The following is a 23,971-nucleotide window of genomic DNA, read 5'->3' as shown; positions in this document are numbered from 1 at the left end:
TGAAGGCTGCTGGGTTTTGGTGCAAAATGAAGAAGCGAGTGTGACAAAGTGTCCAGAAGAACTGTGGCTGGTTCTGTAAGACGCTCAGTAAAACCTACAGCTCATTTCCTTATAAAACTGCACTCATTGTACCTGAGACTACTTTTTTCCCTTTTTTTTTAAAGCAAAGGGTTGTCTCACAGCAAATTACTTTCATTTATTATGGCTTACTGCTGTTTATAGTATTTTTTAAATGTTGAAATATTTAATTTCATTATTTTTTAAGTCATTTTTTCGACAGAATTTCTTTACATGTACCAAAACCCACATAACTCAGGTTTAACCTTCATTTGATTTGATTTGATTTATTTGGTAAATAATGAAAAACATATAACAAATATGAAAGACATTAAGAACCAGGATAGCACATGAAAGTGAAAACACTTATTTCCAGTGTGGTCCTAGGAATCACATAACTATCATGGACACATGACTACAAAAAAAAAAAAAAAAATTATAAAAAGAACAAAAACTAAAAATATATAAAAAAGTGTTATTTTCCTGGTCTATGGGTTGATTAAAAAAATATAATTTAACTGCAGACTTAAAATTAACTAAACTATTTATGGATTTATGGCGGCACAGTGGTGTCATGGTTAGCACTGTCGCCTCACAGCAAGAAGGTCCGGGTTCGAGCCCAGCAGCCGGCGAGGGCCTTTCTGTGTGGAGTTTGCATGTTCTCCCCGTGTCCGCCTGGGTTTCATCTGGGTGCTCCGGTTTCCCCCACAGTCCAAAGACATGCAGGTTAGGTTAACTGGTGACTCTAAATTGAGCGTAGGTGTGAGTGTGAGTGTAAATGGTTGTCTGTGTCTCTGTGTCAGCCCTGTGATGACCTGGCGACTTGTCCAGGGTGTACCCCGCCTTTCACCCATAGTCAGCTGTGATAGGCTCCAGCTTGCCTGTGACCCTGTAGGACAGGATAAGCGGCTACAGATAATGGATGGATGGATTTATGGATTTAATATGGCCTGGAAGAGCATTCCAGGCCTTGATACCTGTGTACATAAAAGTGGAAGCACCATAAGGACCTATGTGAGGTATCTGCAAAGAAGTGCCACTTGACCTTGTGTTAAAGGAATGGGAATTTTGTAGAGCTGAACTGGCCTGAAAGAAAATATGGTGCATTAACGTGGAGCATTTTGAAGGTTAGGTTCAGCTTCAACTGGATATGACTGGCAACATATTTACCTGCTTAAATTCTGGTGGAAGTGTAGCAGTTGAGGCAGCCATGGCCTGAAAGTTAAAGAAGCAGCCTTGGGCCCAAAGCGTTGCTGGTTCGATTCCTGGGACCAGCAGGAAAATGTGAGTGGAGTGGAGTTGAGTGAATGAACAGAACTTTCCCCTCATGGCTGAAGTGCCTTTGAGCAAGGCCCCTAACCCCTCAACTGCTCCCTGGGCACTGGAGCAAAGCTGCCCACTGCTCTGGGTATGTGTGTGTGCTCATTGCTCACTTGTGTGTGCATACATGTGTTCACTACTTCAGATGGGTTCAATACAGAGGAAGAATTTCGCAAGTGTGTGATGAATACAGCTGTTCTTTCTTTCATACGGTATGAATTAAAGTCTAATGCAGTGCGCTTTATGTCCTATAGGGGGCTATCTGAGATTTGATATGAAGTCGAGGGTGAGCATTACCGGAAGTGACGTCTGAATAGCGTCTCAAAAAAACTACGAATATTAACCTGTTTAATATTTATGAGAATTTTGTATCAGATATGCTTTGTGAAATAGATGACTGAAAAGTAAAAATAGTTTAGGAACTTTTCAAAGCTTTTTTTTTTCAACACAATACAATACAACAAAGCCAATCATTTAAAGGAAATACACAGACATCAGATATTAACAGAAAGAATAAAAAAAACCCTAACATATAATGAATGCAAGTAATCAATTATGTAAAGAGTTAGCAGATCACCTATTCAATACTGTGCTAATAAAACACAACAGTCTGTCATTTCTTGAATTTTTCTTAACTAGATTTGGTATGAAGTCGAGCGTGAGCATTACCGGAAGTGACGTCTGAATAGCGTCTCAAAAAAACTACGAATATTAACCTGTTTAATATTTATAAGAATTTTGTATCAGAAATGCTTTGTGAAATAGATGATTGAAAAGTAAAAATAGTTTAGGAACTTTTTAAAGGGTTTTTTTAACACAATACAATACAACAAAGCCAATCATTTAAAGGAAATACATAGACATCAGATATTAACAGAAAGAATAAAAAAACTAACATATAATGAATGCAAGTAATCAATTATGTAAAGAGTTAGCAGATCACCTATTCAATACTGTGCTAATAAGACACAACAGTTTGTTATTTCTTGAATTTTTCTTAACTAGGTTCGGTATGAAGTCTCGCGTGAGCATGACCGGAAGTGACGTCTGAATAGCGTCTCAAAAAACTACGAATATTAACCTGTTTAATATTTATGAGAATTTTGTATCAGATATGCTTTGTGAAATAGATGATTGAAAAATAAAAATAGTTTAGGAACTTTTTAAAGGTTTTTTTTTTTTTTTTTACAATTTCCGGTGGGATTTTTAAGGGGGCGGGATTTAGGGGTCTGAATAAAAAGCAGCACCGCCTTCCTTTCGGCCATTTTCCTGCAGCACACATTGAGGTGAGATATTTTTATATTTATGTGTTTTGCTTTTGAAAACGAATATAAAACTGTGCACCTTTTCTTTTTCTAATAGTGTTTGGTTAAGCCATGTAAAGATTTTTGCGCAGTGAAGTTTGAGTATTCTGGTGTTTATTATAGTTAATTTTGGAGTGAACAGGCCCCAAACCGACTCTAAATCTCCTGTTCTGCTTCTTGAAGGATTCCTAATCCGTGGCCATCCTGTGCTTGGTTTTACTTATCGCTTATGTTTTCACTTCAGCATTAATATCACTTTATTGATGCGTTATTACTAGTGATTATTAACACGTTTTGCTGATTTGCTTGTCTGGATGAATGACTACTGAAGTTATGGCGTGCAGTTCTGCATGCTGCAGACATATCACATCTCTCAGTGATGATAACTTTCACAGACCTGTACTGAAATACTGTGATTGTAACTATATAATCTGATGAGAGATTTTTTTTTTTCTACCTCTTCCAAATCGCAGTGTGTTATAATGAAATTTCTCAGGCCCCCCACATGGCCATCCAGGCCCCTGACTCTCACTGCTTTCTTTTATTGCAGTGAATTGGCTGAAGCTGCAGCAGCTGGACAGGTGTGTGAATGTGTTTTATTTCTGTTTATTCTGAGTATAAGTCAGAACAGACTGCTTGCTTGGAGTTTAATCTACAAATTGATTGTTGCACTGCTTTGATGAGTCTTGAACTCTCTCTTACTGAATTCTGTTGAGGAGTCCATGTGTTTTATTCTGAGTAGTTGATCTTCCTCTTATACACTTCATATGGTCATGTACGTTGTGATCATTGTGAAATGTTCTTTGCAGCTTCTTTGACTTCCTGGGCCAGTTGGCTGATAAATGGTAAGTCTCGTTATGTCCTTGGCTTTCTTTTTTTTTTCCCTAGTCTGGGGTTATGATGAGTTAATTGACAAGCATATGTCTGAGTTTCAGTGATGCTCACTTTTAAATCTGAGTCCCTTATTTCCCAGTGTAACAGGTTAGAGTTGATCCTCTTTCACTAATCATTCCTTTCTTTTCTTGGCTAGAAAGATGTTCATCGTGAGACAAGCTTGTCAGCAGCCCACTGAACATGTGGTGCTTATCTGTAAGTAACTTTTTTTTTTGCACTTAATATTTGTTAATAAATTAGGTCTGAAGTGATTAAGTGGGTTTCATCCCATAATTTCTGGATGGCTACTTGGTCAAATGACGTTCTAGTCACCAAAGTCTGATCAGACTTTGGTTGGTGTGGATCAGAATCCAGTCATGTGATCAGACTTAATGTTTCACTTCCTTCCACACTAGGGGCCCTGGCTTCAATGTCCTTGAAAGATGTTAGGTGGTGAGTACGTGTTCATGTTTTCAGTTTTTACACTGCAGTCTGAAAGGATGAACTGGGTTCTACCCATTAAACTTGTGGACGGCATTCTTGTCTCATGGCATCTGTCACCAAAGCGCTGATCAGACTGTTCATAATGCAGCTTGTTGTAGTGAAGGTTTTTTTTTTGCTTCATTTCCACTATCTGTCTTTCAGATGCTGTGTAAAGTGGCTTTGACCCATGGTAAGCTTCTCCATAAGCTTGTTGGTTTTGTTGAGCCTGTCTCAGTGATGTGACCTTTATTCTTAGCTCAGTTTGAACCCATGTGATACCACTGAAACATCTGAGAGATTGAGGTGCTTTTTTTGTAACTTGTATTGTTTTGTTTGACTTTGCATCAGTCCCCCTCTCTTTCCTTCAGATGTCTTTACCTGGAAGCTTGAGGGTGTTTGCAGATGGGGTAAGCAGATGTTCTAGTTGCATTTATGACCTTTAGTCAGTGGCGTGCACAGACACGAGGTGGTGCTCAAGCGCCTGCCCCTCTGTCCAAAAAAGTGCCCTTTTGAATTTTTAAAAAAAAAAAAGTTTACTGAGGCCAATGTCGACATGATCTCTTAGAAAAGCCGCGGCATTAAAAGAATGTGTGAAAATGGTCCTGATGTGTGCCCCCTCCGCATACACACACCGGACCGCTGTCTCTCTTGCTCTGTCACGTGAACAAGCGTGCAGTGCATTCAATGTGAGGTTGCAGCAGCATAGCGTCCTGGAAGCCACGGCCTTGTCGTAGCGCAGACAACCCATCGGGCAGTCAGTCAGCTCTTCCCCTGCCCCACCAGCCAGGTGACACATGAATCAAGTGAAAATGTATTGTTTGCCCTCTAAGCCCAAGCTGTAATTTTGTCGTGAAGTAGCCCGTCGCATACAGAAACAACTGCACAAGTATATTTTTTGCCAGACCATTTTCAGATTTAGGAAAAATTTCTATTTTGTTCAACTAGAGATTCCTGGCAAAGTCAAAAAGCCTTGATGTAATAAATTAACATTAAGTAGTTGTTTTACACCTTTAAAAGCTAAAACGGGTCAGTGGCGACTCGAACACAAGAGGAGGGTTAAATCTCAGACTTTTATAATAAGGTGTTCCACATGCGCAAAAAAAGTGCCCTTTTTCCCCTCAGAGCACTTGCCCCCCAAAATGTCTGTGCACGCTACTGGCTTTAGTGGTCACATCATGCCACAAACTGTATGTTCTGTTAATTTTTGTTTGACTATTTCCTTCCTAAAGACTAGATGTCCTTGCCAATAATGAAATTTGGATTGCATTGAGCAAATTATATGAACTGCACTAAAGATTTAATGTGGGTGTTTTTTTTTTTTTGTTAAGTTAGATGGCTCTAAAGCTTTATCTAAAAAGCTATTTGTTTTCATCCACAGATGCATCATCCCTCTGAAGCGCAGACATTTGTGACCTTGAGGTCTTGGCTCATAAGTGCTCTCTTGAATGCAGTGTTCACGGTAAATGGCAGTTTCTGTAACTGCTTTTATAAATGGTTCTGGTCTCAGTGATGAAGATACTTAGCTCACTTTGACCCAATGTGAAAAGTTATGAACACCTGAGAGATCTATTTGCTTGCTTTCTACTCTACCTGCCTGGCCAGATCAGTCCTTGATCCTTTTGTCCTTTTTACAGGATGGCTTCAGGAACATGAGAACTTGATGGTCTACAGTGGATTTCAGGTAAGTTGCTGGTGTGTGGGTCCCCCCCGATGTCTGTCTGAATGTTTTGCATCTTATGATGATTTTACTCTGGAATCTCGTTCGTCTGAATTCCTGTTGAGATTTTTTTGAATGCTGATGATGCTTTGATCTGTTACTAATTGACCTACTTAAGGAAAGTGCAAACTAATTGTAAGTTCTGTTGTAGGTGGGCCTGGCAGTTTGTATTAAACAGGTGAGAACTTTTTGTTTTTAAAATTAAACTGACTGCTGGTGCTTATGATGAACCTTGCACGTGTCTTACGCACTGTGCTAATGCCAGAACCTGAAAAGGTGAACCCACTGGTGTTGCCAGGGCAGCAAGGGGATGGTTTGTTGGGGTTACCAACAGTCTGATGGCCCGGCTACAATTTTAATTTGCTTGTGTGGTGTGTTACTTTGTCTCATGCAGTGCCTAATTGTTTTTTAGCTGAGACTGGAGGAGTTGGATGCCCTTTGGACCAAAGATTTTCTTGATCAGGTAGGTGTGCAGGTGAAATTAAATTTCAAGTTCAGTGGTAACTGATATGATGAGTAGCTTATACCGCCCCAGTCTGATTTTGATCTGACTGATTGGTACCCCTCTGATCTCTGCTCATATCCAAGATAGTCAAGGATTTGTCAGCTGGATTGTTTTCCCATTGGTTGTACCTACAAGCCTGGTGCCAAATTCAAGTTTGTTTCAAAGGAATATCTTTATCTTCTAGGACCGTAAGCTGATGCATGAATGTACTGGAGCTGCCCTGCATGAGGTTTGTATTTGTTGTGTTGGTGTTTAACACTAGGTTGAAATGATGACTTGAGCTTACCGCCCCAGTCTGATGTGTAGTGACTGATTGGTACCCCTCTGATCACCTCCTAGAAAATGAACAAGATCTAATTTTATGTTGGCATGCTCTAAATGTAACTTTTAAATCCTTTGCAGATCCTGTTTTGTTGTGGAGCTGGTTGATTTTTGGTGAGTTGTATACTTATTCTTGTTGCAAGCTGCTGTAATAAATGATGAGTAGTGATACCGCCCCAGTCTGATTAAAATCTGACTGACTGGTAGTCTTCTGATGTCTTCTACAAAGCATTTGCTCATATATGCTAGTGAATAAATATTAATGTAGTCTTCTCTTTAAGGTGCTGGAGTCCATGGACCTGTGAAGTTATGCCTCTAACTGCATTGTCTTGTTTGCTGTGAGATTCAGACCTTGTAACTGCATTATTCAATAAACCTGCAGGGTGAACGTGTGCTTTTTTTTTTTAAATTTATTCCTTGCTGGCCTAAAGGGGTGGGGGGATTACGTTGTGACTGTCCATCCCAGGACAGGGTACTTGCCTTCTGAAGAGTGTATAAAAAAAAATTTCACAAGACTTGAGGCAATATGCATGGGTACAAGTTTTCCGGCACATGCCGGAATCTCCCCCCTCCTGGTTCTGAAAGTCACTTTTTTCCAAATCATGTAAATCTGAGATTTTTTTTTAGGGGTGGCCCTTTTGCTCTACCACAGTACAGTCTCTGCACGAGACAAAATCTTGTCTTTGCCACAAACCTCATTTGATTTATTCGCTGCTCACCGACAAAGCAGTCCTGATTAGCCTGTTTCATGGTGTTATACACGTGATGTTTCATGCACCATAGCTATTCCCATGAGTCACCGTTTCTTTTGGTGCAAGTTAGAACGGTGCTTTTTGATTGGCTCACTGTTAACTGCTGTCCAATGAAACTTCAGCTTTTATAATAAGCCTTATTTCACTTCCCTCCCTTGCAATATATTCACGTGCTTTGTCTCTGGTTGCTGACCTAAAGATGTCAATGTCTTTATCGGAAGGCTCCAATACAAAAGAATTAGAAAGATGTCTAGAAATAAATGGAGATAGGAATGGTTAAGAGAGGGTGACAAATGGGGAATATGGCTGAGAAAACCAGATGTCCTGGGAGTTGCGGATTGTGACTGCTGTTCAAAGACTAATCAAGTCTGGCTCCAGCGGGAAGAAGGGACTTAAGTCATGCGGATGAGACTAATCACTTTCTGATTTTTGTGCATGTAGTAATAAGTGAATTCGAAACATTTGACTTGTCATCTGATATTGTGTGATGTGCAAATGCAATGTGCTTTCTTCTAGAATTGAAATTCATCACAAGTATCTGCTTTTATAAATTTGACATTTGATTACCTTTCAATTATTAAATAAAAGTAAGGCAGGTCTTGAAATAAGTTTGTTTGCTTTTTATCATCTTTTCTAATGTGGTTGTTGGGTTGAAAAACTCCTTTGTAGTCATAATGGATTATAAAATATAGAATTTTTGTATATGGAAAAAGCTGAATCTTATTTGCTAAAATCCAGGCATTTCTGAGGATAAGACATGGCCCCTTATTTAAACTCAAGCTGTGTATATATTGTAAAAAAAAAAAAAAATCACAGTAAAAGCATATTAAAAATGGTTGTTTCAACTTTTAAATTAGTAGTTGCTAGTGTTTTGAAATATCAAGCCTTGTACTTGAACATTGGTATTTCAGATGAATTGATAAAATGTATTAAACATTTTGATGTGAATATGCAAGTTTATATAAATTAGTTAAGCGTTTACATGAGAGACAACCATTTTAACTTGTAGTTTAAAGTTGCTTTTTTGGGGGGGGCTCACCCCCTTTGTAAACATCCCCCACCCTGCATGGCTGTGCCATGCATGTCAGACTTTTCAGGTTTTTGAAAGTGTTATACTTGCACCCATGAATATGTTGCAAATGTGCATGTTTCAAGTTGGTTCCCATTTTACCAGAGTTGGTCCTTGATTAACAAAATTATACTTGGGCAATTGCATTTTTTTTTTCTGAAATTAACTCAATTGTTGGAGGAATTTCACACAACCTGGTAAAAGGCATTGTATTTTAAATTTTTTTTTTTTTTTTAATTTGGGTTTTTTAAGAAGTCTCAGCCTTTGATTAACAATTCTATTCATCTGTCCTGGGAAGGATACTTGCCTTCTGAAATCAACTTTTTTTGGGGGGGGAGGAATTTCACCAAACTTGACAGGATTCTTTGTTGGCAATATACATATTGCAATTTTGTTCAATTCAGTTGTATTTTCAGTGTTATGGCCCTTGATTACCAAACTTGCACTTTGACAATTTCATGAGGGTGTATTAAGAACTTGTAGTTGCCAGTAAGGGATATTGTGCTTTTGGAGCACTCTAAAGACTGGTGGAATTTACAGTAAATGCCAACTAAATGGAGTTAAACCTGCAACAGATGTAATTGGAGAGGGTTATATTTTAAAGTGATTTTAATGGATATAAATAAACTTTGATCCATTCCTACTTCTGCCAGATAAAGTGAAGTAACCTCAGTATTTGAGAAGGGGGTAAAGTCTTTCACAAACAGTTAAGATGACACGTATTGAATTCAAGTGTATAGCAAAACTTCTATTGCACAGAGGTAAATGTGTATATATTTTTTTTCTAAATTGGTATAGACTAAGTTTGACTTGTAGCATGAAAGACCTCTTTCTCAAGTGGCATCAACAAACTGAAGCTTACAATGCATTTTAAAATGAACTGATAGGATCTGAGTGTAGTGTGGATGTGTGGTCAAATACACCCCAGCCCACCTCTGCAACTGATCTAAATATCTCCTGGCAAGTGTTTGATGGCCACAACATTTACAGTGTGAACAGGGCATTAGTGGCTTCAAGTCAGGTTTGCACTTTAAGGTTGTACATTCTTGTGCTATTACAATATTTGGTTCATGTTTTAACTTTCATGTTACTGGGTGCAGGCCCACTAACGGGTATGTTGTCCCGGGCCCAGGAATGGGGAGGGCCCAGAACTGGGCTCTCATGAAGTTGCGATTATTTTATTTCATTTCAAAACATGTTGATTTGGGGGAGAAATGTGCTATATTTGCATTCAATAAATGATTGCTAGATCTTTTGCCTTTATTGTCTTTGAAAAAGGTGTCAAGAACCCCCTACCACCCCTAATGCAAAAATGGTTTGGTCTGACTCTTTAAGGGGAAAAAACGACATCGTTCGATCATAGCGCTTCGATAATCAGCGTGCGTGCCATTTGCCAACATGCACAAGTCAGGAGCACAGAAAAGAGAGGAAGAAACCAAGAGACTCGGGTTCACTGCATAAATATTTTAAAAAAGATTGGGATGATGCACCAGGTACTAGCAAAGGCAGTGCGGCAGCTGAGCCAGGTAAGACACAGCCAACTTTTTCCAGCCCCGTAAAGTAACCCCAACCAAGGTACGCGCGGCATGCGATTCATGTTACAAACGAGGGGAGAGCAAGTCACACTGAACACCATATCAAACGCACAGGGCATTGAATTATTTCATAACCACAATGGCTTAATAACATTGTGTTTCATATATCTGATTGAAGCTAAGAATATTCACATTAGCCCGCAATCGTATCCCGCCGTTTCTCAAGCGGTGTGTTCTCTGCTTTTCACACTGGACAGTACGCATGCACAAAAGTCCGGCGCATTGCATTTCGCGCCTGAATAGTTGCAGACTAAGGAAATGTTAAAACTGTAAAAATGTTGAAATGCTAAAATGAAATGGTTGTTGACCAGTTGAATGGTTTTTGAATACCTGTCATTTAAGGGTTGGAGTGAGTGGAGACTGGGATAAGAGAGGTGGGCATGTGTGTGGGTTGGCCCGGGGGGTTGTTAGGGGGGGTCCATTCAGAGCATTTTGTCCCGGGCCCAGCCAAAGCTGTCAGCGGCCCTGACTGGGTGTTTTAAGGATAAAATATAGTGCAGCTCTAACTTAATTCACAATCATTGCTGCTGGGAGAGTAGAACTAGAGAGGTGTTAAAGAGGTCCAAAATGAATGCACTTGATCCATACTGCGAAAGCAATTTAATAAACACGTAAAGTCACCTTTTACAAACAGTGTCCATCTGTTGAGGTTTGGGCCTTCACAGCTGTAATACTGAATGTATTTCTCAACTTATTCACAGGACATCATTTAAACCATTTTCTCCATAGGTTAGCAACATAAGGTTAAAATGCAGACCTTGATAAAGGCAGAGTGTTATTCATCTGAAAGGAGGGGGAGGGAAAAAAAACCTTCAATCACGTAGACTTATGCATTAGTTATGATGCCTCCTCAGGGTTCTAACCAAAGAATAAAGATGCTCTTCCTACAGTTCTATCAACAGTGAATTGTAAAACACAAGGCTGTTTTTCTCAGTCTGCTGTAAAAATCCGAGCAGCGATATCATCCAGGAGCCAGTCTACACCTGTCAGGAGGTTCTCTCCGGTCATGGCACTGCAGCCCACTATACACCAGTGATGCGTCTTAATCTCATCCAGAGCTAGTGCCTGTCAAAACAATAACAGTCACCTGTTGGAGTAAAGGAAAACTAAAAAGACAATTTAAAGTAAAGTACTGCTTTTGCACTTCTGGTTATGATTTATACACTTGATTTTGGCTTTAATAAAAAAAACAATAGTTTGAATCGGTGGTCTAGACACACAGTAGCAGTCAAAAGTTTGTACACCCCAACTCCACAGATTTCTGTATTGTGACCATTTTCTACATTACAGAACAATACTGAAGACATCAAAACTATAAAATAGAACATGTATGAAATGTAAACAAGTGTTAATGTTTAATATTTTAGATAGCCTTGCCAATAGCGTACAGTGTTATTCTCTTAACCAGCTTCACGAGGTAGTCACCTGGAATGCTTTTCAATTAACAACTGTGCCTCATGAAAAGTTAATTAGTGGAATTTCTTTTCTTAATGTGTTTGAGGTTATCAAAAATGTAATAATTACTATAAAAGGTGTCTTGCATAACAAACAACTGACATTTAATGCCGTGATCCCGTAGCACTGACAGCGAGGCTAGATGAATTACAAATGTCTGTAACAAGCATTTTCTCACTTGTAATACACACGCTTCAGCTACAATAAGTCCCTTTATCAAAGCAACTAACTGAGTTTGGGCATGACTACCCTGGGCGGTGCAGTGATTCTTTAAAACTGAATTATTGCAATCCTGATTTCCTGAAAAAAGAAAGATAGATATTGACCTCTCTGATGGCATCCCTGGACAATGCACCAGGCAAATCCTGTTTGTTGGCAAACACTAGGAGAGTGGCTCCTGCTAGTCTCTGGTAGAAGAAATGAATGGAGTGTAGAGAATAGAAGGTGAACAAGTTGATGACAGTAGCTATGAAAGGAGTAAAACAGTATTTAAAATAAACAGAACAGGGTTTTCACCTCCTCCAGTAAAAGAGCACCGAGTTCCTTCCTGCAGTCCTCCAGTCTCAGTCTGTCTGCACTATCCACCACCCACACCAGCCCATCTGTGCTCTCGAAATAATTCCTCCAGTACGAACGAAGAGACTTCTGACCCCCCACGTCCCAGATGTTCAACTTGAACCTATTTTCATGTGGGGGAAAATATAAACACAAGCAAGACAAACATAAGTGTACAACATGTGGGTGAGATGGTTTACACTGGGGCATTAAAGGAAAAGTCCATCCTGAACACACATTATATATACTCACAGTGTACTTTATTAGAAACCCCTGTACACCTACTCAATCATGCAGTTATCAAATCAGCCAATCATGTGGCAACAGTGCAGTGCATAAAGTCATGCAGATATGGACCAGTGGCTTTGGGTACTGTTTACAGCAACCATCAGACGGGGGGGGGGGGGGGGGGGGGGGGGGGGGGGGGGGGGGACACGACAATAGGATCACTGATTTTGATAGTGGTTGTTGATGCCAGACAGGCTGGTTTGAGTATTCCTTGAACTGCTGATCTCCTGGGATTTTCACACACAACAGACTATCATTTACTGTGACTGGTGCAATAAAGAAAGAAAGAAGAAAAAAAAAACATCCAGTGAGCAGCAGCTGTGTGGGGACAGAGACACCTTGTTGATGAGACAGGTCAATGGAGAATGGTCTGACTGGCTCGAGCTGATAGAAAGATTAAAGTAACTCTGATAACCACTCTGTACAATTGTAGTGAGCAGAAAAACATCTCAGAATGCACAAAATGTTGAACCTTGCTACAACAGACCACTTCTGTCAGCCAAGAACAGAAAGTCAAAGCTTCAGTGGGCTCAGGCTCACCAAAACTGAACAACTGAAGACTGGAAAAACATAGCCTGGTCTGATGAATCTTAATTTCTGCCGATTACCTGCCTTGTGTGAACAGTCCAGGCTGGTGGGGGTGGTGTAATGATGTGGGGAATGTTTTCTTGGCAAACTTGGCCCGTTAATACCAAATCAGTCATCACTTGAATGCCACAACCTATTTGGGTATTGTTGCTGACCGTGTGCATCCCTTCATGGTCACAATTTACCATCTTTTAATGGCTGCTTCCAATATGATAATGCACCATGTCACAAAGCAAAAGTCTCAAACTGGTTTCATGAACATGACAGTGAGTTCAGTGTTCTTCCCAGTCACAGGAGCTGAATCCAGTAGAACACCTATGGGATGTGGTAGAACAGGAGATTCGAAGCATGAAAGTGCACCTAAAAAATCTATAAGAATTGCATGACACAAATCATGTCAACATGGACCAGAATCTCAAAGGAATGTTTCCAAAAATCTTGTGGAATCCATGCTATAAAACAACGGAGGCTGTACACAATATTCATAGTGCTTCTAATAAACTGCTCAGTGTATATGCTTTTATTGAAATATTCATGAGTTTAGTGATTCAGGTGCAGATTTGTTGGGCGGTGTTGTATTTCCATTATTCACATGAGAAGTTATCAGCTGTGTCACACAGTGACATCGCAGCGTGCCAAATTTTAGGTCAAATCATAAATATGACCTAAAACATCATCAGATTTTCACACAAGTCCTAAAAGTAGATAAAGAGAACCCAGTTAAACAAATGAGGGAAAAAAAATTATACTTGGTCATTTATTTATTGAGGAAAATGATCCAATATTACATATCTGTGAGTGGTAAAAGTATGTGAACCTCTAGGATTAGTAGTTAATTTGAAGGTGAAATTAGAGTCGGGTGTTTCAATCAATGGGATGACAATCAGGTGTGAGTGGGCACCCGTTTTATTTAAAGAACAGGGATCTATCAAAGTCTGATCTTCACAACACGTTTGTGAAAGTGTATCATGGCACGAACAAAGGAGATTTCTGAGGACCTCAGAAAAAGCGTTGTTGATGCTCATCAGGCTGGAAAAGGTTACAAAACCATCTCTAAAGAGTTTGGACTCCACCAATCCACAGTCAGACAGATTGTGTACAAATGGAGGAAATTCAAGACCATTGTTACCCTCCCCAGGAGTGGTCGACCAACAAAGATCACTCCAAGAGCAAGGCATGTAATAAATCGGCCAAGTTACAAAGGACCCCAGGGTAACTTCTAAGCAACTGAAGGCTTCTCTCACATTAACATTTAGCCAATGTTCATGAGTCCACCATCAGGAGAACACTGAACAACAAATGGTGTGCATGGCAGGGTTGCAAGGAGAAAACCACTGCTCTCCAAAAAGAACATTGCTGCTCGTCTGCAGTTTGCTAAAGATCACGTGGACAAGCCAGAAGGCTATTTGGAAAAATGTTTTGTGGACGGATGAGACCAAAATAGAACTTTTTGGTTTAAATGAAAAGCATTATGTTTGGAGAAAGGAAAACACTGCATTCCAGCATAAGAACCTTATCCTATCTGTGAAACATGGTGGTGGTAGTATCATGGTTTGGGCCTGTTTTGCTGCATCTGGGCCAGGACAGCTTGCCATCATTGATGGAACAATGGATTCTGAATTATACCAGCAAATTCTAAAGGAAAATGTCAGGACATCTGTCCATGAACTGAATCTCAAGAGAAGGTGGGTCATGCAGCAAGACAACGACCCTAAGCACACAAGTTGTTCTACCAAAGAATGGTTAAAGAAGAATAAAGTTAATGTTTTGGAACGGCCAAGTCCTGACCTTAATCCAATCAAAATGTTGTGGAAGGACCTGAAGCAAGCAGTTCATGTGAGGAAACCCACCAACATCCCAGAGTTGAAGCTGTTCTGTATGGAGGAATGGGCTAAAATTCCTCCAAGCCGGTGTGCAGGACTGATCAACAGTTACTGGAAACGTTTAGTTGCAGTTATTGCTGCACAAGGGGGCCACACCAGATACTGAAAGCAAAGGGACACATACTCTTGCCACTCACAGATACGTAATATTGGATCATTTTCCTCAATAAATAAATGACCAAGTACAATATTTTTGTCTCATTTGTTTAGCTGGGTTCTCTTTATCTACTTTTAGGACTTGTGTGAAAATCTGTTGTTGTTTTAGGTCATATTTATGCAGAAATATAGAAAATTCTAAAGGGTTCACAAACTCTCAAGTACCACTGTACAATCACATTCAACAGGACAAACAAATTAATTGAGCGTAAATACAAGTTATAACAGTCAGGGTTTGCTGTCAGCTACTAAAATCAAAAGACAGAGTTCTTTTCTCATTTACTATTTTCCAGTGACATTCATCGTCATATTAAAGGGGTCGTCTCACTCTTCCCAGAAGCCTCTGCACTAAGCAGCGAATCACCATTTGTCGTCATCGATATTCCGCAACAATCCGCAACCGTGCAGCATAAGCCATAGATCATAAAGTGTAATGTGAAATTGAAGTTGTAGGATTCTGCATCAGTGCATTCAGAGACAAATGATGCAAATGCTAAATATGGAAAACTAGCACTGCTATCAGCAATCAGTCAAACAGCACTGTGGGTACAAAACCATTAACCAAAGTGAAAAGAGACGAACGTGTTAATGAAAAGTTTAAAGATAAAAAAAAAAAAATCAACTATGATATTCATTCCATAATAAATCTAAAAACTTTGTTAAAGATTAATTCATTCATTCATCTTCAGTAACCACTTCATCCTTGTTAGGGATGTGGCAAAGCCAAAGTCTGTCCTGGGAACACTGGACGTAAGGCAAGGACACACCCTTGATGGGATGACAGTCCATCACAGGACACCATGCACTCGCACATTCATACCTCGGGGGAATTTAACACAACAAATCTACTTTCTGGCATGTTTTTGAAGGTGGAAGGAAACTCATGTGGACATGGGGAGACCCACAGACCTGGACTCAGGATCAAACTGGAGATGTTGGAACTGTGAGATGGTATCACTACCCAATACTGTTAAAGATCACATGTTAATTGAATAAAAAAAAAGATTAACATGTAAATTGATCAGGGGGAATTTTCCTTTATGTATTCAGGGAGTAGGTTTTGCATTTTTAAAATGCTATATTTAGTTGTTTTGGCAGAGGTACTAGCTTACTGTAGGGCAGCATGGTGGTGTAGTGGTTCACACTGTCGCCTCACAGCAAGGAGGCTCTGGGTTCAAGCCAATGGAGGCCTTTCTGTGTGGAGTTTGCATGTTCTCCTCGTGTCTGTGTGGGTTTCCTCTGGGTGCTCCGGTTTCCCCCACAGTCCAAAGAGATGCACTTAGGCTAACTGGCTACTCTAAACTGTCCATTGTTCAAAGCTTTTTTTGTGTGTGTGTGTGTGTGTGTGTGTGTGTGTACAATTGTGAACAATAGCATGATAGAATACAATTCCACTTGGCCAATCATCTAGTTCACTGTAGCTCATCTGGTAGTGGGAGGAGTGGTCAGAAGATGCCTGTGGACCCTGCATTTAAAGGCCTGGGGGCCAGTGTCTACGGGTCCAACTACATGTTCTGGAAGGCTATTCCATACCCGGACAGCAGTGTGGAGGAAGGTTCTGTCCAGGGTGTGAGTATTAGAAGCTGGGAGGTCCAGGGCATGATCTGGCACAGCTGTGCATAGGCGGGTGGTTTGCCGTCTAGGGTACGGCGGGGGGAGCATATCCCGGAGATCCATAGGGCAGTGGTGGGTGTGCATTTTGAACAGGACTGTAGCAGCAGCAACCTGTCTTCTGTGGTCAAAGCTGGGGATGGAGAGTTTTGTGCTGGCAGTGTCCTGGTCCACTCCTATAATCTTTAGTGCCTTCTTCTGGATGTTGTCAAGTAGGCCAAGATGTGTTGGTGAGGCACTCATCCAGCTGAGTGAGGCGTATTCCATGACGCTGCGTACCTGTAGCTTGTAGACAGTTGCTCGGCTCTCCGTGGCGAGTTTACTGGCCACTCTCTTCAGCTCTGCCAGTTTCTGACCTGCCCGTATGGAGATTTTGGTCAGATGTTTCGACCAGGACAGCTTCTTGTCTATTGTGACCCCCAGGATGTCCAACTCATTGGCCGTGGTCAACCGGCGACCATTGAAGTGCAGGTCCAGTGCAGATGGAGTCCTCTTTCTTGAGAGTGTAACAAACTTGCACTTTGATGGTTCGAAAGTGGTCTTCCGCTGGTCTCTCCAGATGGCGATTTGTTAGAGATCCTGGTTCAGGCTCGCCTCCATTTCGGCCTTGTCTACTGAAGATCTGATGCGTGCATACAGGGTTAAGTCGTCAGCATACATGTACATCTCATTCTCACATACATCAACCAGGTCGTTGATGATGATGAAGAAGAGGAGAGGGCCAAGGATCGATCCTTGAGGTACTGAGGCATTGATAGAGTAGGGTTCTGAGGGCTGGCCTGACAGGACCACTCTGATGGATCTGTTCGAGAGGTAGCTTTGGAGCCATCGGAGCAGCTTTCCAGACACTCCTCTCGAATAGAGTTTGGCCATCAGACCGTGATGCCACACTTTGTCAAATGCCCCCTGGATGTCCAAGGCTACAACGCAGACGTCCTCGCCTGAGTCTAGGGAGTTGTTCCGCCTCTGATTCTGATTCAGATTCAGAATATTTGTCGTCATTGTCACAAAAAGAACAACGAAATTTCATTTGGAGCATCCATACAGCAGAGTTGATAAAGTGCAAACTCAAATAAATACATACCCCCCTAAGTAACCCAGTGTAAGCATTTGACCCAGTATTACATCAGTACAACAAAAAGCAGCATAGCAAATAGCAGCATAAGTTCAAGTCATCAATGTTGATAAAGTGCAGAGCAGGGACATTCCAACAGATACCTGAGTATTATGACATTGTATAAACAGTGCAAAAACCAGATCAGTGCCATTATAATGTTATAACGTTACTGTCTGGGGGTGTGTGTGTCAGGGGAGAGAGAGTAGTGACAACTGCAACAATGCAAACCAGTTCAATGATATTAATTGGTGGATATGGTTGTGGCAGAGTTCAGTAGCCTCACAGCTTGTGGATACAGGCTATTGGCCAGTCTGGATGTTCTGGCCTGTATAGACCTGTATCTTCTCCCTGAGGGCAGCAGGTGGAAGAGGTGATGAGCAGGGTGGTGCTGATCCCGCAGGATGTTGCGCACTCTTCTCAGACAGCGAGTGGAGTAGATGGTGCTGATCTCTGGGAGAGTCGTTCCAATGATTCTCCTGGCAGCTTTCACCACCCACTGAAGTGCCTGCTGGTCGGCCTTAGTGCAGCTGGAGAACCACACTAGAAATCCATGTGTCAGCACACTACTGATGGCACAGTTGTAAAAGTTCACCATCAGAGGTCTGGGGATATTAGCGCTCCTCAGCTTCCTCAGGTAATAGAGCCGCTGTTGTGCTTTTCCCACGGCTGTGGAAATGTGAGTGCCCCAGAACAGGTCCTCAGTCACCGTTACCCCCAGGAACTCTGGCACAGGATGTTTAGGAGGTCAGCCGTGCTGTGTTCTGGTCTGAATCCAAACTGTCTGTGGGACATGAGATTGTTTTTGAGAACGTATCTCTGTAGCTGTTGGTTCACTGCTGATTCCATAACCTTGCTGATGACTGAAAGCAGGGATATGGGGCAGTACTTGGATGGGTCCGCTTTCGAGTTTTTCTTGGGCACTGGAGTAACAGAGGCCACCTTCCACTGACTTGGGAAGAGTCCACTTGAAAAGCAGCGGTTAACGAGGTGACACAGGGGGCTTGTGAGCTCTGCACCACATTCCCTAAGGACTCTGGTGGGGATTTCATCTGGCCCAGAAGCTTTGTCTGGTTTGAGTCCTTTCAAGAGCCTCTTGATGTCCTTTGGTTTGAATGTGATGGTGTTGATAGTGCAGGAGGTGGCTTGCTGGATTTGAGGTGCCGGGGCAGTTGCATCTTAGAGATGGCATTTTTGTGTGAATGCCTTGCAGAACACTTCTGCCTTTTTATGGGCAGTAATGTGGGCTGTGTTGTTGTGAATAATGACAGGGATGTCAGAGATAGCAGCTCTCCCAGAGAGTGAGTTAACAAGCCTCCACCATCTCTTGCCGGTCAGGTTATTGCCAGTGAGTTCCTTGGTGAGTCTGGCGTTATAGTTCTGCTTAGCTTGCTTCTCTGCCTGGTTAAATATGTGTCTGGCATCTGCAAACTGCTGCTTATTGGTGGGTGAGTTGTTGCTTTTAAGCTCTCGAAAGAGACGCCGCTTCTTTCTCACAGCTCTTCGGCAGTTCTCGTCGAACCATGGTTTGTCTCCTGGTTTTTTTGGTGACAGTTTTGTTGGGGATGAACTGTTCCATGGCGGTCTGGATGATTTCTGTGATCTGGGCACATATGCTCTCAGGATCTTCCACAGAGAATACCTTCCGCCAGTTGGTGCCTGAAGTGAAGCCTTGCATTCCCCAGTAATTGGCTCTCTCATACTGCCACACCTTCCTTTTGTATGGCTTATCTCTGTATGCTGGCAGGTCAAGCCTTACTAGGACAGGGTTATGGTCCAATGTTCCCACGTTGGCCAGTGTTGTGGATACAGCTGGAAGGTCAGTCATGATGAGGTCTAGAATCTGGTCACCTCTGGTTGGAGTCGTCATGACTTGTTCTAGGCCTAGACAGCTCGCAAGCTCCAGGGCCTGGTGACCAGCTACATCAGTTGTTCGACTTCCTAGCCAATCTTCATGATGGACATTAAAATCTCCAACCAGCATGACAGAGTGGGCACCATGCTTGAAGAGGGATGGGCTCCACCAACTTTAAAATGCCCTAGACACACCAATGATCCATCCATTTTCTTCCGCTTATCCGAAGTCGGGTCGCAGTGGCAGAAGGCTAAGCAGGGTATTCCAATCGTCCGTCTCCCTAGCAACACTTTCTAGTTCCTCCTGGGGGATCCCAAGACGCTCCCAGACCAGATGAGATATATCGTCTCTCTAGCATGTTCTGGGTCTACCCCGAGGTCTCTTCCCAGTTGGACGTGCCTGGAAAACATTGAAAGGAAGGCACCCAGGAGGCATCCTAATCAGATGTCCGAACTGACTCCTTTCAACCTGAAGGAGCAGCAGCTTGACTCCGAGATCCTGCCAGATGTCTGAGCTTCTCACTCCATCTCTAAAGGTGAGCCCAGTCCATCACACTAATGATGGACTGTTAAAATGTCATCAGTGGTGCCCTTGCTGGCTATGGGAAGATAAGGATGACGACGACTAGCTTACTGTAGATCTGTGTAGGTTCTGTTACTTTTAACACATCAGTTGAAACATTTGCTTTTCAGCATATACAGTGGTTCTGTTGATCCTGTTTCAGGTTTTCCTTCTGTATCTAATTGGATGCCCATTGCAGTCCATATTGAAGAGCTCACTACAGCCGGGGTCCCTAACTTTTTGCAGTCAGGAACCTCTTTAATAGTAAAATAAATACTTTCCACTGAGTGCTGAGTACAAATTTACTTTAAAAATGTATTTTATTGATGTGTATAATAACAGTGACTATTTTTAAGAGCCATCAAGCTTTATAACCGACTTTGAAAACCACCGATCTACAGTGTGGGTTTTACTTCAAATGTCAATTTAGGATGATTTGACTCTTAGCTAAATCTAGGGCTCAGTTGATAGAAGTGCTCGGGTCAGATCCACTACTGCAAAGCAAATTCACATGATTTTAAACCAAATCACAGAACATTTATAGATTTGAAACATGAAACTGGATTCATCTCACTAGCTTCATCTGTAACAAGCCTCAATATACTGAAAGTTGAAATTTACCCTCTGTGTTCCAGTGTCTTTATGTTGAATCCTAATGTGGGAGAAATGGTGCTCACATCCTCGCCATTAAATTTCTTCAGTATGGTGGTTTTCCCAGCATTGTCCAGTCCACTAATCCAGTAGTTAAGGAACCAGAGAAGAACAGAGTTTCAACTTAACACGAAAAAACAAGGCTCTTAGCTAAAGCAGCATTTAAAAAAAAAAAAAAAAAAAACACACACACACACACACTATATATATATATATATATATATATATATATACATACATACACATACATACATATATATATATATATAGTACACACACACTGGCATGCAAAAGTTTGGGCACCCTTACTGAAAATCTCTGTTACTGTGAATAGTTAAGTGAGCAGAAGATGAACCGATCACCAAAAGGCATAAAGGTAAAGACGACACATTTCTTTTCAGCGTTTTCTGCAAGATGTGTGTATTATTTTTGTTTTGTACAATTGGAAAGTGAAAAAAGAAAAAGGAACACCATGCGAAAGTTTGGGCACCCCAATACATTTGAGTTCTCAGGTAACTTTTACCAAGGTTCCAGACCTTAATTAGCTTATTGAGCTGTGGCTTGTTCAAATTCTTCGTTAGGAAAGGTCAGATGATGCAGATTTCAAAGCTGTATAAATTCTCTGACTCCTCAAACTTGTCCCTAAAATCAACAGCCATGGGCTCCTCTAAGCAACTCCCTCGCATTCTGAATAATACAATAATTGATGCTCACAAAGCAGGAGAAGGCTACAAGAACGCAGCAAAGTGTTTTCAGGTAGCTGTTTCCTCAGACTGTAATGTTATTAAGAAATGGCAGTTAACAGAAACAGTGGAGATCAAGGTGAGGTCTGGAAGATGAAGAAAACTTTCTGAAAGAACTGCTCATTGGATTGCTAGAAAGGCAAATAAAAACCCCTGCTTGACTGCAAAAGACCTTCAGAAAGATTTAGCAGACCCTGGAGTGGCGGTGCACTGTTCTACTATGCAGCGACACCTGAACAAATATGACCTTCATGGGAGAGTCATCAGAAGAAAACCGTTCCTGCATCCTAGCCACAAAATTCAGCGTCTGAAGTTTGCAAATGAACATCTAAATAAGCCTGATGCATTTTGGAAACAAGTCCTGTGGACTGATGAAATCAAAATAGAACTTTTTGGCCACAATGTGCAAAGGTATGTTTGGAGAAAAAAGGGTGCTAAATTCCAGGAAAAGAACACCTCTCCAACTCTGAAGCATGGGTGTGGATCGATCATGCTTTGGGGTTGTGTTGCAGCCAGTGGCACAGGGCACGTTTCATTGGTCGAGGGAAGCATGGATTCAAATAAATACCAGCAAATTCTGGAAGCAAACATCACACCATCTGTAAAAAAGTTGAAGTTAAAAAGAGGACGGGGCCTACAATAAGACGATGATCCAAAACACACCTCAAAATCTACAATGGAATACCTCAAGAGGCCCAAGCTGAAGGTTTTGCCCTGGCCCTCACAGTCCCCTGACCTAAACATCATTGGAAATCTGTGGATAGAGCTCAAAAGAGCAGTGCATGCAAGACAGACCAAGAAACTTGTAGAACTGGAAGCCTTTTGCAAAGACGAATGTGTGAAAATCCCCCAGGTAAGAACTGAGAGATTATTAGCTGGCTACAAAAAGTGTTTACAAGCTGTGATACTTGCCAAAGGGGGTGTTACTAGGTACTAACCATGCAGGGTGCCCAAACTTTTGCTTTGGGCCCTTTTCCTTTTTTGTCATTTTGAGAATACAAAAGATGAAAATAAAAAATTGTTTTGCTTAAAATATAAAGGGAATGAGTCATCTTTAACTTTATGTCTTTTGGAGATCATTTCATCTTCAACTTGCTTAACTGTTCACAGTAACAGCAATTTTGACGAGAGGTGCACAAACTTTTGCATACCACTGTACATACATACATACATACATACATACATACATACAATATTTTATATATATGAGCAAATAAGCATAAATCCTCTTTAGGAATTAAGGACACATGAAGCAAAGCTGCGTAGCTTCTTAAGGATACAGCATCAGTAAACGCATCTCCCGCTCCTTATGTTTCAGCTTCTTTAATATGGTCAGTAAGCCCATCGTTTTCTCTCACCCTGTCTGCCTAAACAAAATGATAAACTGAAACACTTTATCTAAAACTGCCCCAGCTCTTCTTTCTGTCTTAAAAGAAGCATCACTCCATCACATCACCGCTTTCTTCAAACCAGGAAGTGTTGCTGCGCGTCGCTCCAACATCCTCAAACGTGATTGGTCACACCAACGAAATGCCTGACAAAATGATTGGTTGTCTGCCATAGGTCTCACCCATCTCTCAAATTGACCAATCAGCTCGAAGCTTCAGGGCGTGTCTGTACACCGGATTGGTCAAACGCAGAGAGACGCTTCTACACTGTCGCAGCATGTTCGGCCTCCTGACTCCACACCGCCACCTGGCGGCGCTCAGAGCTTCAGTCAGCTTCTGCAACTGCTCCACAAACTCATCTCATCTCATCTCATTATCTGTAGCCGCTTTATCCTGTTCTACAGGGTCGCAGGCAAGCTGGATCCTATCCCAGCTGACTACGGGCGAAAGGCAGGGTACACCCTGGACAAGTCGCCAGGTCATCACAGGGCTGACACATAGACACAGACAACCATTCACACTCACATTCACACCTACGCTCAATTTAGAGTCACCAGTTAACCTAACCTGCATGTCTTTGGACTGTGGGGGAAACCGGAGCACCCGGAGGAAACCCACGCGGACACGGGGAGAACATGCAAACTCCACACAGAAAGTCCCTCGCCAGCCACGGGGCTCGAACCCGGACCTTCTTGCTGTGAGGCGACAGCACTAACCACTACACCACCATGCCGCCCCTGCTCCACAAACTGATTTGGGTTATTTTTGTAATCACTATATCGCTTCATCAAACTTTATCCAAACTTACAGTAGAGTTATCAGTTATCAGTTAACAGTTATCAGTTATCATTATCTGTGAACACAATTCACCGTGCCATCTGCCGTTGCCAGCTAAAACTCTATAGTTCAAAGAAGCCGCCGTATCTAAACATGATCCAGAAGCGCAGACGTCTTCTCTGGGCCAAGGCTCATTTAAAATGGACTGTGGCAAAGTGGAAAACTGTTCTGTGGTCAGAGGAATCAAAATTTGAAGTTCTTTATGGAAATCAGGGACGCCGTGTCATTCGGACTAAAGAGGAGAAGGACGACCCAAGTTGTTATCAGCGCTCAGTTCAGAAGCCTGCATC

General features: G+C 41.7%; 1 protein-coding gene, 1 long non-coding RNA gene and 6 other non-coding genes across 9 annotated transcripts; 7 read left to right on the top strand and 1 right to left on the bottom strand.

Moving 5' to 3' along the window:
• Positions 1–2,623: 2,623 nt before the first annotated feature.
• LOC132894165 (uncharacterized) lies at positions 2,624–6,968 on the top strand. 2 transcript variants are annotated; one of them, XR_009656068.1, is made up of 14 exons: positions 2,624–2,663; positions 3,232–3,262; positions 3,491–3,526; positions 3,712–3,770; positions 3,971–4,007; positions 4,200–4,227; positions 4,406–4,444; positions 5,416–5,496; positions 5,672–5,718; positions 5,906–5,932; positions 6,167–6,217; positions 6,444–6,488; positions 6,662–6,694; positions 6,862–6,968. It is a non-coding gene; the product is annotated as an uncharacterized LOC132894165 (long non-coding RNA). The 2 variants fall into 2 exon arrangements; XR_009656648.1 differs by having other exon boundaries at positions 4,386–4,444.
• Positions 5,539–5,603, top strand: LOC132896707 (small nucleolar RNA SNORD29). The gene has a single exon (XR_009656141.1). It is a non-coding gene; the product is annotated as a small nucleolar RNA SNORD29 (small nucleolar RNA).
• On the top strand, positions 5,770–5,841 carry LOC132896711 (small nucleolar RNA SNORD30). Its single transcript, XR_009656142.1, has one exon. It is a non-coding gene; the product is annotated as a small nucleolar RNA SNORD30 (small nucleolar RNA).
• Positions 5,972–6,099, top strand: LOC132896725 (small nucleolar RNA SNORD22). Its single transcript, XR_009656148.1, has one exon. It is a non-coding gene; the product is annotated as a small nucleolar RNA SNORD22 (small nucleolar RNA).
• Positions 6,259–6,330, top strand: LOC132896715 (small nucleolar RNA SNORD31). Its single transcript, XR_009656143.1, has one exon. It is a non-coding gene; the product is annotated as a small nucleolar RNA SNORD31 (small nucleolar RNA).
• LOC132896723 (small nucleolar RNA SNORD31) lies at positions 6,520–6,593 on the top strand. The gene has a single exon (XR_009656147.1). It is a non-coding gene; the product is annotated as a small nucleolar RNA SNORD31 (small nucleolar RNA).
• Positions 6,729–6,801, top strand: LOC132896717 (small nucleolar RNA SNORD31). Its single transcript, XR_009656144.1, has one exon. It is a non-coding gene; the product is annotated as a small nucleolar RNA SNORD31 (small nucleolar RNA).
• Positions 6,969–10,579: 3,611 nt separating the features above from the next.
• Positions 10,580–22,953, bottom strand: arl2 (ADP-ribosylation factor-like 2). Its single transcript, XM_060915580.1, has 5 exons — positions 22,737–22,953; positions 20,684–20,794; positions 11,968–12,130; positions 11,778–11,858; positions 10,580–11,061 (listed from the first exon to the last, which is right to left on the bottom strand). Exons 1-5 carry the CDS (start codon positions 22,799–22,801, stop codon positions 10,927–10,929), a joined length of 555 nt encoding a protein of 184 aa, XP_060771563.1. The 5' UTR covers positions 22,802–22,953; the 3' UTR covers positions 10,580–10,926.
• Positions 22,954–23,971: the final 1,018 nt, after the last annotated feature.

Source organism: Neoarius graeffei, chromosome 1, assembly GCF_027579695.1.
Source record: "Neoarius graeffei isolate fNeoGra1 chromosome 1, fNeoGra1.pri, whole genome shotgun sequence".
NCBI lineage: Eukaryota > Metazoa > Chordata > Actinopteri > Siluriformes > Ariidae > Neoarius > Neoarius graeffei.
Note: the sequence above shows the minus strand (reverse complement) of the source record. Positions and strands in the feature narration are given on the sequence as shown.